The sequence below is a fragment of the Oncorhynchus clarkii genome, chromosome 7 (assembly GCF_045791955.1).
Source record: "Oncorhynchus clarkii lewisi isolate Uvic-CL-2024 chromosome 7, UVic_Ocla_1.0, whole genome shotgun sequence".
Lineage (NCBI taxonomy): Eukaryota > Metazoa > Chordata > Actinopteri > Salmoniformes > Salmonidae > Oncorhynchus > Oncorhynchus clarkii.
The window spans coordinates 73215373-73227693 of record NC_092153.1 but is presented as its reverse complement, the minus strand read 5'-3'; the positions used below and the strand labels follow the sequence as shown (position 1 = coordinate 73227693).

The window sequence follows — 12321 nt, the reverse complement described above, 5'->3', positions numbered from 1 at the left end:
TGGAAATTGCTCCCAAGGATGAACCAGACTTGTGGAGGTCAACAATTTTTTGGGGGCTGATTTCTTCTGATTTTCCCATGATATCAAGCAAAGAAGCACTGAGTTTGAAGTTAGGCCTTGAAATACATCCACAGGTACACCTCCAAATGATTCAAATTATGTCAATTAGCCTATCAGAAGCTTCTAAAGACCGTTTAAAGGCACAGTCAACTTAGTGTATGTAAACTTCTGACCCACTGGAATTGTGATACAGTGAATTATAAGTGAAATAATCTGTTTGTAAACAATTGTTCGGAAAAATTACTTGTGTCATGTACAAAGTAGATGTCCTAACCGACTTGCCAAAACTATAGTTTGTTAACAAGAAATTTGTGGAGTGGTTGAAAAACAAGTTTTAATGACGACTTCAACTGTATGTAGATGTGTAATACTGTTATATGATACTGTTTAATCTTTTTTTTAATCTTTTTTTATTTATATGTAGTGTAAGTGACTTAATGTGCTTGGATGCCAGGAAGAGTAGCTGCTGCCTTGGCAACAGCTAATGGGAATCCCTAATACATACAAATACCCAAAACATGATGCAGCCACCAATATGCTTACAAATATGGAGAGTGGTACTCAGTAATGTGTTTTATTGGATTTGTCCCAAACATAACACTTTGTTTTCAGGACAAAATGTGAATTGCTTTGCCCCATTTGTTGCAGTATTACTTTAGTGCCTTGTTGCAAACAGGATGCATGTTTTGGAAATGTTTTATTCTTTACAAGATTCCTTCTTTTCACTCTGTCATTTAGTTTAGTATTGTGGAGTAACTACAATGTTGTTGATCCATTCTCAGTTTCCTCCTATCACAGCCATTACATTCTGTAACTGTTTTAGTCACCATTGACCTCAGTTTATTCCCTGAGCGGTTTCCTTCCTCTCCGGCAACTGAGTTAGGAAGGAAACCTGTATCTTTGTAGTGACTGGGTGTTTGTACACCATCCAAAGTGTAATGAATAACTTCACCATGCTCAAAGGGATATTCAATGTTTTACCCATGTACCAATAAGTGCCCTTTTTTGCGAGGCATTGGAACATCTCCCTGGTCTTTGTGGTTGAATCGGTGTTTGAAATTCACTGCTTGACCTTACATATAATTGTATTTGTGGGGTAGAGAGATGAGGTAGTCATTCAAAAATTATGTTAAACACTATTATTGCACACAGTGATGCCATGCAACTCATTATGTAACTTAAGCACATTTTTACTCCTGAACTTATCTATGCTTGCCATAATAAAGGGGTGGAATATTTATTGACTGAAGACTTTTCAGCTTTAAATTTTTTATTAATTTGTAAAAATGTTTTAAAAAAAACATAATTCCATTTTGGCATTATAGGGTATGGTGTTGAGGCCAGCGACCAAAAAAATCGAAATGTTATACATTTTCTATTCAGGCTGTAACACCACGTGGAAAAATTCAAACGCGTGCACTCACAAACACACGGACGTGCACACACACCCCCCCGCATATATCCCCCTCCCACACACACACAAACACCCATACGTGTAATTACTGTAAATATGTTAAGAAATATCTTCTTCCTCCTTCTCTGACACACATACAGATGTAGAATCTTAATTTGAGCCAGTTCGCTACAGCAGGAAAATAATCCTGCAGCATGAGGAAATGTGAATTATTATGTGGATTATAATTAATGGACATTTTTCATTTTTCATAAGGGAAAATCAAGTCTGAAATGTCAAAGTGGAAATAGAAAAGTTCAGAAGCCTTTTCATATCTCAAATACATGTTTTACATTTCCTGCATTGTAGGAACATTCTCCTGCAATAGGATGATCAAATTAATATCCTACATCTGTAAACATGCGCACACACACACCTGCCTGAAAACAAAGTGTAAGCCAAGGGCTGCTGGGACATAAGTATGGAAAGAATACTAATTTTTCAGTCTTTGTCTTTATACATGAACTGGGTTGACACAGGCTTGTCTGAAGGAAGAACAGTACTGGCTCTCCAGCAGCATGTTTACAAGCAGTGTCTGTGTGGAGTCTGAAGTCGCTAGGGAAATGGGCCTGCCTGCTCTACTCTGAGAAGAGGTGTTACACATGAGCTGTGGAAAAATGGACCCATGCAGGAAAACAGACATGCACACATTCACACACATAGAGGAGAGGTCATTTGGTGCATCTTACTTTAAATAGTTGAGTGTACAGTGCGTGTGTGTGCTTCAGCGTGTGATGAACTGTAAATGTATGCATGTCTGGGCGCTTGAACAAGCATGCATAGTATGACACAGTATGTTTTTGCGTGCTCTTATGTAAGCGTGGACGACTGGGCGTAAAGTAGCTTTCTGTGTGTGTGTGTGTGTGTGTGTGTGTGTGTGTGTGTGTGTGTGTGTGTGTGTGTGTGTGTGTGTGTGTGTGTGTGTGTGTGTGTGTATACCCACAACAAAAGGGCTTGTTGTTGCCAGGAGTGTGTGTGTCCGTACCTGAAGAAACCCTTGCAGCCCTCGCAGGTCATGGCATTGAAGTGGAAACCGGTGGCCTTGTCCCCACACACACCGCAGATCCGTGGTACGTTTCTGTCAAACTCCTCATTGGCCAGAGTGGAGGTACTCACAGCCGTATTTTCCATCACTACAGAGAAAGAGAGAGAGAGAGAGGGAAAGAGAGAAAAATGAACTTTTGTGACCATTGACCTGGTGGATTAGTCAGTATGTGATCTGTCCTATGACCTCTGGTGGATTAGTCAGTATGTGATCTGTCCTATGACCTCTGGTGGATTAGTCAGTATGTGATCTGTCCTATGACCTCTGGTGGATTAGTCAGTATTTGATCTGTCCTATGAACTCAGATGGATTAGTCAGTATGTGATCTGTCCTATGACCTCTGGTGGATTAGTCAGTATGTGATCTGTCCTATGAACTCAGATGGATTAGTCAGTATGTGATCTGTCCTATGACCTCCGATGGCTGCATTGTGGCTCCTGTATATACAGTGCCTTCGGAAAGTATTCAGACCCCTTGACTTTTTCCACATTTTGTTACGTTACAGCCTTATTCTAAAATATATTAAATAAATAAAAAAGAATGGGAGAAACGCCCCAAATCAGGTGTGCCAAGCTTGTAGCACAAACAGACAAGAGTATCAAAGGTTGTGTGTGTGTGTCAGGGGTGTAGGCATGGGAGCTATTTTTTTTATGCTCTTCATTTGTCTGTGTTCCAAAGAGGACATTACTTGTATTTTTAACTAAACATGCAAACACCATAGGATGGAATGCATACCAAGCAGTGCACTGGGTTTTTCATATTTTATGAAATATATCAGAACAGGTGAACTGGAATAACATTCACTCTCACAAGATGGGTGTGCGTGTGCGTGTGCGTGTGCGTGTGTGTGTGCGTGTGTGTGTGTGTGTGTGTGTGTGTGTGTGTGTGTCAGAGAAGAAGGTAGTACATTTCCAGGTGCAAATTGTTTGACGTAACGAGTCTAATTTCTTGCCCAAAATGTTATAGTCAACGCAGAACAGTGTCACAGGCCACCAGTTGCCAAAATCCCACAGGCAAGTCAGGTTTGCTAGAAACCTTTTCAGCAACAGCGTGAGAGTTGTCTTTCTCCTGATTAAATCAAAGACTACAGGTGATTCAATACCTTCAGAACGCAGTAATTGACTTGTTAGGTCGAGGTGACTCAAAACCCAGATCCACATTTTGTAAACATGTTTCTGATGGCCTGAAAGAGTAGCATCACAACCACGAGAGTAGCATCTCCACCTCAAGAGTAGCATCTCCACCTCAAGAGTAGCATCTCCACCTCAAGAGTAGCATCTCCACCTCAAGAGTAGCATCTCCACCTCAAGAGTAGCATCTCCACCTCAAGAGTAGCATCTCCACCTCAAGAGTAGCATCCCCCACCTCAAGAGTAGCATCCCCCACCTCAAGAGTAGCATCTCCACCTCAAGAGTAGCATCTCCACCTCAAGAGTAGCATCCCCCACCTCAAGAGTAGCATCTCCACCTCAAGAGTAGCATCCCCCACCTCAAGAGTAGCATCCCCACCTCAAGAGTAGCATCCCCCACCTCAAGAGTAGCATCCCCCACCTCAAGAGTAGCATCCCCCAGCTCAAGAGTAGCATCCCCCAGCTCAAGAGTAGCATCCCCCAGCTCAAGAGTAGCATCCCCCAGCTCAAGAGTAGCATCCCCCACCTCAAGAGTAGCATCCCCTACCTCAAGAGTAGCATCCCCCACCTCAAGAGTAGCATCCCCCACCTCAAGAGTAGCATCCCCCACCTCAAGAGTAGCATCCCCCACCTCAAGAGTAGCATCCCCCACCTCAAGAGTAGCATCCCCCACCTCAAGAGTAGCATCCCCCACCTCAAGAGTAGCATCTCCACCTCAAGAGAAGCATCCCCCACCTCAAGAGTAGCATCTCCACCTCAAGAGTAGCATCCCCCACCTCAAGAGTAGCATCCCCACCTCAAGAGTAGCATCCCCCACCTCAAGAGTAGCATCCCCCACCTCAAGAGTAGCATCCCCCAGCTCAAGAGTAGCATCCCCCAGCTCAAGAGTAGCATCCCCCAGCTCAAGAGTAGCATCCCCCAGCTCAAGAGTAGCATCCCCCACCTCAAGAGTAGCATCCCCTACCTCAAGAGTAGCATCCCCCACCTCAAGAGTAGCATCCCCCACCTCAAGAGTAGCATCCCCCACCTCAAGAGTAGCATCCCCCACCTCAAGAGTAGCATCCCCCACCTCAAGAGTAGCATCCCCCACCTCAAGAGTAGCATCCCCCACCTCAAGAGTAGCATCCCCCACCTCAAGAGTAGCATCCCCCACCTCAAGAGTAGCATCCCCCACCTCAAGAGTAGCATCTCCCACCTCAAGAGTAGCATCTCCATCTCAAGAGTAGCATCTCCACCTCAAGAGTAGCATCTCAAATCAAATCAAATCAAATGTTATTTGTCACATACACATGGTTAGCAGATGTTAATGCGAGTGTAGCGAAATGCTTGTGCTTCTAGTTCCGACAATGCAGTAATAACAAGTAATCTAACTAACAATTCCAAAACTACTGTCTTGTACACAGTGTAAGGGGATAAAGAATATGTACATAAGGATATATGAATGAGTGATGGTACAGAGCAGCATAGGCAAGATACAGTAGATGGTATCGAGTACAGTATGTACAAATGAGATGAGTATGTAAACAAAGTGGCATAGTTTAAAGTGGCTAGTGATACATGTATTACATAAGGATACAGTCGATGATATAGAGTACAGTATATACGTATGCATATGAGATGAATAATGTAGGGTAAGTAACATTATATAAGGTAGCATTGTTTAAAGTGGCTAGTGATATATTTACATCATTTCCCATCAATTCCCATTATTAAAGTGGCTGGAGTTGAGTCAGTGTCAGTGTGTTGGCAGCAGCCACTCAGTGTTAGTGGTGGCTGTTTAACAGTCTGATGGCCTTGAGATAGAAGCTGTTTTTCAGTCTCTCGTCCCAGCTTTGATGCACCTGTACTGACCTCGCCTTCTGGATGATAGCGGGGTGAACAGGCAGTGGCTCGGGTGGTTGATGTCCTTGATGATCTTTATGGCCTTCCTGTGACATCGGGTGGTGTAGGTGTCCTGGAGGGCAGGTAGTTTGCCCCCGGTGATGCGTTGTGCAGACCTCACTACCCTCTGGAGAGCCTTACGGTTGAGGGCGGTGCAGTTGCCATACCAGGCGGTGATACAGACCGCCAGGATGCTCTCGATTGTGCATCTGTAGAAGTTTGTGAGTGCTTTTGGTGACAAGCCGAATTTCTTCAGCCTCCTGAGGTTGAAGAGGCGCTGCTGCGCCTTCTTCACGATGCTGTCTGTGTGAGTGGACCAATTCAGTTTGTCTGTGATGTGTATGCCGAGGAACTTAAAACTTGCTACCATCTCCACTACTGTTCCATCGATGTGGATAGGGGGGTGTTCCCTCTGCTGTTTCCTGAAGTCCACAATCATCTCCTTAGTTTTGTTGACGTTGAGTGTGAAGTTATTTTCCTGACACCACACTCCGAGGGCCCTCACCTCCTCCCTGTAGGCCGTCTCGTCGTTGTTGGTAATCAAGCCTACCACTGTTGTGTCGTCCGCAAACTTGATGATTGAGTTGGAGGCGTGCGTGGCCACGCAGTCGTGGGTGAACAGGGAGTACAGGAGAGGGCTCAGAACGCACCCTTGTGGGGCCCCAGTGTTAAGGATCAGCGGGGAGGAGATGTTGTTGCCTACCCTCACCACCTGGGGGCGGCCCGTCAGGAAGTCCAGTACCCAGTTGCACAGGGCGGGGTCGAGACCCAGGGTCTCGAGCTTGATGACGAGCTTGGAGGGTACCATGATGTTGAATGCCGAGCTGTAGTCGATGAACAGCATTCTCACATAGGTATTCCTCTTGTCCAGATGGGTTAGGGCAGTGTGCAGTGTGGTTGAGATTGCATCGTCTGTGGACCTATTTGGGCGGTAAGCAAATTGGAGTGGGTCTAGGGTGTCAGGTAGGGTGGAGGTGATATGGTCCTTGACTAGTCTCTCAAAGCACTTCATGATGACGGATGTGAGTGCTAAGGGGCGGTAGTCGTTTAGCTCAGTTACCTTAGCTTTCTTGGGAACAGGAACAATGGTGGCCCTCTTGAAGCATGTGGGAACAGCAGACTGGTATAGGGATTGATTGAATATGTCCGTAAACACACCGGCCAGCTGGTCTGCGCATGCTCTGAGGGCGCGGCTGGGGATGCCGTCTGGGCCTGCAGCCTTGCGAGGGTTAACACGTTTAAATGTCTTACTCACCTCGGCTGCAGTGAAGGAGAGACCGCATGTTTTCGTTGCAGGCCGTGTCAGTGGCACTGTATTGTCCTCAAAGCGGGCAAAAAAGTTATTTAGTCTGCCTGGGAGCAAGACATCCTGGTCCGTGACTGGGCTGGATTTCCACCTCAATAGTAGCATCTCCACCTCAAGAGTAGCATCCCCCACCTCAAGAGTAGCATCCCCCACCTCAAGAGTAGCATCCCCCACCTCAAGAGTAGCATCCCCCACCTCAAGAGTAGCATCCCCCACCTCAAGAGTAGCATCCCCCAGCTCAAGAGTAGCATCCCCCAGCTCAAGAGTAGCATCCCCCACCTCAAGAGTAGCATCTCCACCTCAAGAGTAGCATCTCCACCTCAAGAGTAGCATCTCCACCTCAAGAGTAGCATCCCCCACCTCAAGAGTAGCATCCCCCACCTCAAGAGTAGCATCCCCCACCTCAAGAGTAGCATCCCCCACCTCAAGAGTAGCATCTCCCACCTCAAGAGTAGCATCTCCCACCTCAAGAGTAGCATCTCCCACCTCAAGAGTAGCATCCCCACCTCAAGAGTAGCATCTCCACCTCAAGAGTAGCATCTCCACCTCAAGAGTAGCATCTCCACCTCAAGAGTAGCATCTCCACCTCAAGAGTAGCATCTCCACCTCAAGAGTAGCATCTCCACCTCAAGAGTAGCATCTCCACCTCAAGAGTAGCATCTCCACCTCAAGAGTAGCATCTCCACCTCAAGAGTAGCATCCCCCACCTCAAGAGTAGCATCCCCCACCTCAAGAGTAGCATCCCCCACCTCAAGAGTAGCATCTCCATCTCAAGAGTAGCATCTCCACCTCAAGAGTAGCATCTCCACCTCAAGAGTAGCATCTCCACCTCAAGAGTAGCATCTCCACCTCAAGAGTAGCATCTCCACCTCAAGAGTAGCATCTCCACCTCAAGAGTAGCATCTCCACCTCAAGAGTAGCATATCCACCTCAAGAGTAGCATCTCCACCTCAAGAGTAGCATCTCCACCTCAAGAGTAGCATCTCCACCTCAAGAGTAGCATCTCCACCTCAAGAGTAGCATCTCCACCTCAAGAGTAGCATCTCCACCTCAAGAGTAGCATCTCCACCTCAAGAGTAGCATCTCCACCTCAAGAGTAGCATCTCCACCTCAAGAGTAGCATCTCCACCTCAAGAGTAGCATCTCCACCTCAAGAGTAGCATCCCCACCTCAAGAGTAGCATCTCCACTGCAAGAGTAGCATCTTCACCGCAGGGGTAGAATCCCCAATGCAGGGGTAGCATCCTCAACGCAAGGGTAGCGTTTCCTCCACCACCTCCTCAGAGTGAAAATAAAGCCGAGGCAGAGATGGAGGGACGGAGGAAGGAGGGATAGAGGGGAGACAAAGAAGGGTGACAATCTCAATACTGTACTGATGTGAATATAAACACACTTACAAATCATGAGCAATGAGGTAAGGAGGCAAGCTGAATAATGTAAGCTGTTTTGACAGAGCTCTCCATCACCACTTGCAGCAAAGTGAATACGCCAGAGGTGTCTGAAAGACTGGGTGATAAACTCCTCCAAAACACATATGGGGCTATATGTATCACTTTTGCCTTTAAGATCACAATCAATAAGATTATATGGATGCTCTATAGATACAAATGTAAAACGTGATAATATGTGTTTGATAAAAATATTTGAGAAACATCCATTGAAGCTTAGATTTATTAGGATCCCCATTAGTCAATGCCAATGGCAACAGCTAGTCTTACTGGGGACTGTGAATAGACCACTGGTGGTATGTTTGGTGGCGTAAGTGTTAGACTTGGGCGCTATCCCATATATACTGTATACCGGGAAATTTGGAAAAAGCCACAAGATAGAGTTTTTCAATACCATCAATAACGTTGAAAGTATTTATTTAAAGTTTTTAAATACATTTTCATATTTGTAGCAATTCTTTAAGTAAATACCTGGAGTCAACTTGTGCAATGTGTTAGAAGATGAAGCAGATTGCGATCTTCATTTGACCTGTCTCATTATTTTACATTATGAAGCTTACCGTAGTTCCCCAGAACCATTTAGTCCATAATCACATTCGGTAGCTCCTACCTATATACAGTTGAAGTCGGAAGTTTACATACACACATAGATATTATATAGAGTATGGGGAACATAATCACTATAATGAAATATGTGGACCAATAGGCAATAAGACACTCAAACCACAGCCACAGCATGTCATAGCAAACGTAACATACACATAGGCTATGCTAATACATTGTACGCCTCAGGTATATACAGTGGGGCAAAAAAGTATTTAGTCAGCCACCAATTGTGCAAGTTCTCCCACTTAAAAAGATGAGCTACATCATAGCTACACTTCAACTATGACAGATAAAATGAGAGAGAAAAATCTAGAAAATCACATTGTAGGATTTTTAATGAATTTATTTGCAAATTATGGTGGAAAATAAGTATTTGGTCAATAACAAAAGTTTATCTCAATACTTTGTTATATACCCTGTGTTGGCAATGACAGAGGTCAAACGTTTTCTGTAAGTCTTCACAAGGTTTTCACATACTGTTGCTGGTATTTTGGCCCATTCCTCCATGCAGATCTCCTCTAGAGCAGTGATGTTTTGGGGCTGTTGCTGGGCAACAGGGACTTTCAACTCCCTCCAAAGATTTTCTATGGGGTTGAGATCTGGAGACTGGCTAGGCCACTCCAGGACCTTGAAATCTTCTTACGAAGCCACTCCTTCGTTGTTTGGGATCATTGTCATGCTGAAAGACCCAGCCACGTTTCATCTTCAATGCCCTTGCTGATGGAAGGAGGTTTTCACTCAAAATCTCACGATACATGGCCCCATTCATTCTTTCCTTTACACGGATCAGTCGTCCTGGTACCTTTGCAGAAAAACAGCCCCAAAGCATGAGGTTTCCACCACCATGCTTCACAGTAGGTATGGTGTTCTTTAGATGCAACTCAGCATTCTTTGTCCTCCAAACATGACAAGTTGAGTTTTTACCAAAAAGTTATATTTTGGTTTCATCTGACCATATGACATTCTCCCAATCCTCTTCTGGATCATCCAAATGCTCTCTAGCAAACTTCAGACGGGCCTGGACATGTACTGGCTTAAGCAGGGGGACACGTCTGGCACTGCAGGATTTGAGTCCCTGGCGGCGTAGTGTGTTACTGATGGTAGGCTTTGTTACTTTGGTCTCAGCTCTCTGCAGGTCATTCACTAGGTCCCCCCGTGTGGTTCTGGGATTTTTGCTCACCGTTCTTGTGATCATTTTGACCCCACGGGATGAGATCTTGCGTGGAGCCCCAGATCGAGGGAGATTATCAGTGGTCTTGTATGTCTTCCATTTCCTAATAATTCCTTCCACAGTTGATTTCTTCAAACCAAGTTGCTTACCTATTGCAGATTCAGTCTTCCCAGCCTGGTGCAGGTCTACACTTTTGTTTCTGGTGTCCTTTGACAGCTCTTTGGTCTTGGCCATAGTGGAGTTTGGAGTGCGACTGTTTGAGGTTGTGGACAGGTGTCTTTTATACTGATAACAAGTTCAAACAGGTGCCATTAACCTCTTGGATCTCTAGGGGCGCTATTTCATTTTTGGATAAAAAACATTCCCGTTTTAAGCGCAATATTTTGTCACGAAAAGATGCTCGTCTATGCATATTCTTGACTGTTTTGGAAAGAAAACACTCTGAAGTTTCAGAATCTGCAAAGATATTGTCTGTAAGTGCCCCAGAACTCATTCTACAGGCGAAACCAAGATGATACGTCAACCAGGAAATGAGCAGAATCTCTGAAGCTCTGTTTTCCATGGTCTCCTTATATGGCTGTGATTGCGCAAGGAATGAGCCTACACTTTCTGTCGTTTCCCCAAGGTGTTTGCAGCATTGTGACGTATTTGTAGGCATATCATTGGAAGATTGACCATAAGAGACTACATTTTCCAAGTGTCCGCCTGGTGTCCCTGCGTCGAAATTGGAGCGCAAAGCCAGGTACAATTATTTTTCCATTTGAGAGCAAGGAGAAACCAGGCTTCCACGAAGGATATATCATCGAAGAGATATGTGGAAAAACACCTTGAGGATTGATTCTAAACCACGTTTGCCATGTTTCAGTCGATATTATGGAGTTAATTTGGAAAAAAGTTCGCGTTTTGAGGGCTGAATTTTATTTTTATTTTTATTTTTATTTTTTTTTGGTAGACAAATTTGATGTACAAAACGGAGCTATTTCTAATACACAAAGAATCTTTTTGGAAAAACTGAGCATCTGCTATCTAACTGAGAGTCTCCTCATTGAAAACATCAGAAGTTCTTCAAAGGTAAGTTATTTTATTTGAAGGCTTTACTTGTTTTTGTGATAGTTGCCTGCTAAATGCTAACGCTAATGCTAACGCTAAATGCTACGCTAGCTAGCTACTGTTACACAAATTATTGTTTTCCTATGGTTGAAAAGCATATTTTGAAAATCTGAGATGACAGTGTTGTTAACAAAAGGCTAAGCTTGAGAGATAGCATATTTATTTCATTTCATTTGCGATTTTCATGAATAGTTAACGTTGCGTTATGGTAATGAGCTTAGGTCTATAAATAGAATCCCGGATCCGGGTTTGGTCGTCGCAACAGGTTAATACAGGTAACGAGTGGAGGACAGAGGAGCCTCTTAAAGAAGAAGTTACAGGTCTGTGAGAGCCAGAAATCTTGCTTGTTTGTAGGTGACCAAATACTTATTTTCCACCATAATTTGCAAATAAATTCATTAAAAATCCTACAATGTGATTTTCTAGATTTTTCTCTCTCATTTTGTCTGTCATAGTTGAAGTGTACCTATGATGAAAATTACAGGCCTCTCTCATCTTTTTAAGTGGGAGAACTTGCACAATTGGTGGCTGACTAAATACTTTTTTGCCCCACTCTATATACAGTTGAAGTCAGAAGTTTACATACACTTAGGTTGGAGTCATTAAAACTCCACAAATTTCTTGTTAACTAACTATAGTTTTGGCAAGTCGGTTAGGACATCGACTTTGTGCATGACACAAATAACGTTTCCAACAACAAAGACAGATTATTTTACTTATCATTCACTGTATCACAATTTCAGTGAGTCAGAAGTGTACATACACTAAGTTGACTGTGCCTTTAAACAGCTTGGAAAATGCCAGAAAATTATGTCATAGCTTTAGAAGCTTCTGATAGGCTAATTGACATAATTTCAGTGAATTGGAGGTGTACCTGTGGATGTATTTCCAGGCCTACCTTCAAACTCAGTGCCTCTTTGCTTGACATCATGGGAAAATAAAAATAAATTAGCCAAGACCTCAGAAAAAAAAAGTTGACCTCCACAAGTCTGGTTCATCCTTGGGAGCAAATTCCAAGCGCCTGAAGGTACCACGTTCATCTGTACAAACAATAGTACGCAAGTATAAACACCATGGGACCACGCAGCCATCATACCGCTCAGGAAGAGATGC

At 44.1% G+C, this 12321-nt stretch overlaps 1 protein-coding gene across 3 annotated transcripts in view; it reads right to left on the bottom strand.

Annotated features, from left to right (window-relative positions):
* The window catches only part of LOC139413815 (vitamin D3 receptor B), a 130025-nt gene that overhangs the window by 53178 nt on the left and 64526 nt on the right, over positions 1-12321 (bottom strand). For all 3 annotated transcript variants that reach the window (XM_071161598.1, XM_071161599.1, XM_071161600.1), the window contains one exon: positions 2499-2646. In XM_071161598.1, coding sequence (XP_071017699.1) covers positions 2499-2646 — 148 coding nt within the window. The remainder of the gene's footprint in view (positions 1-2498; positions 2647-12321) is intronic.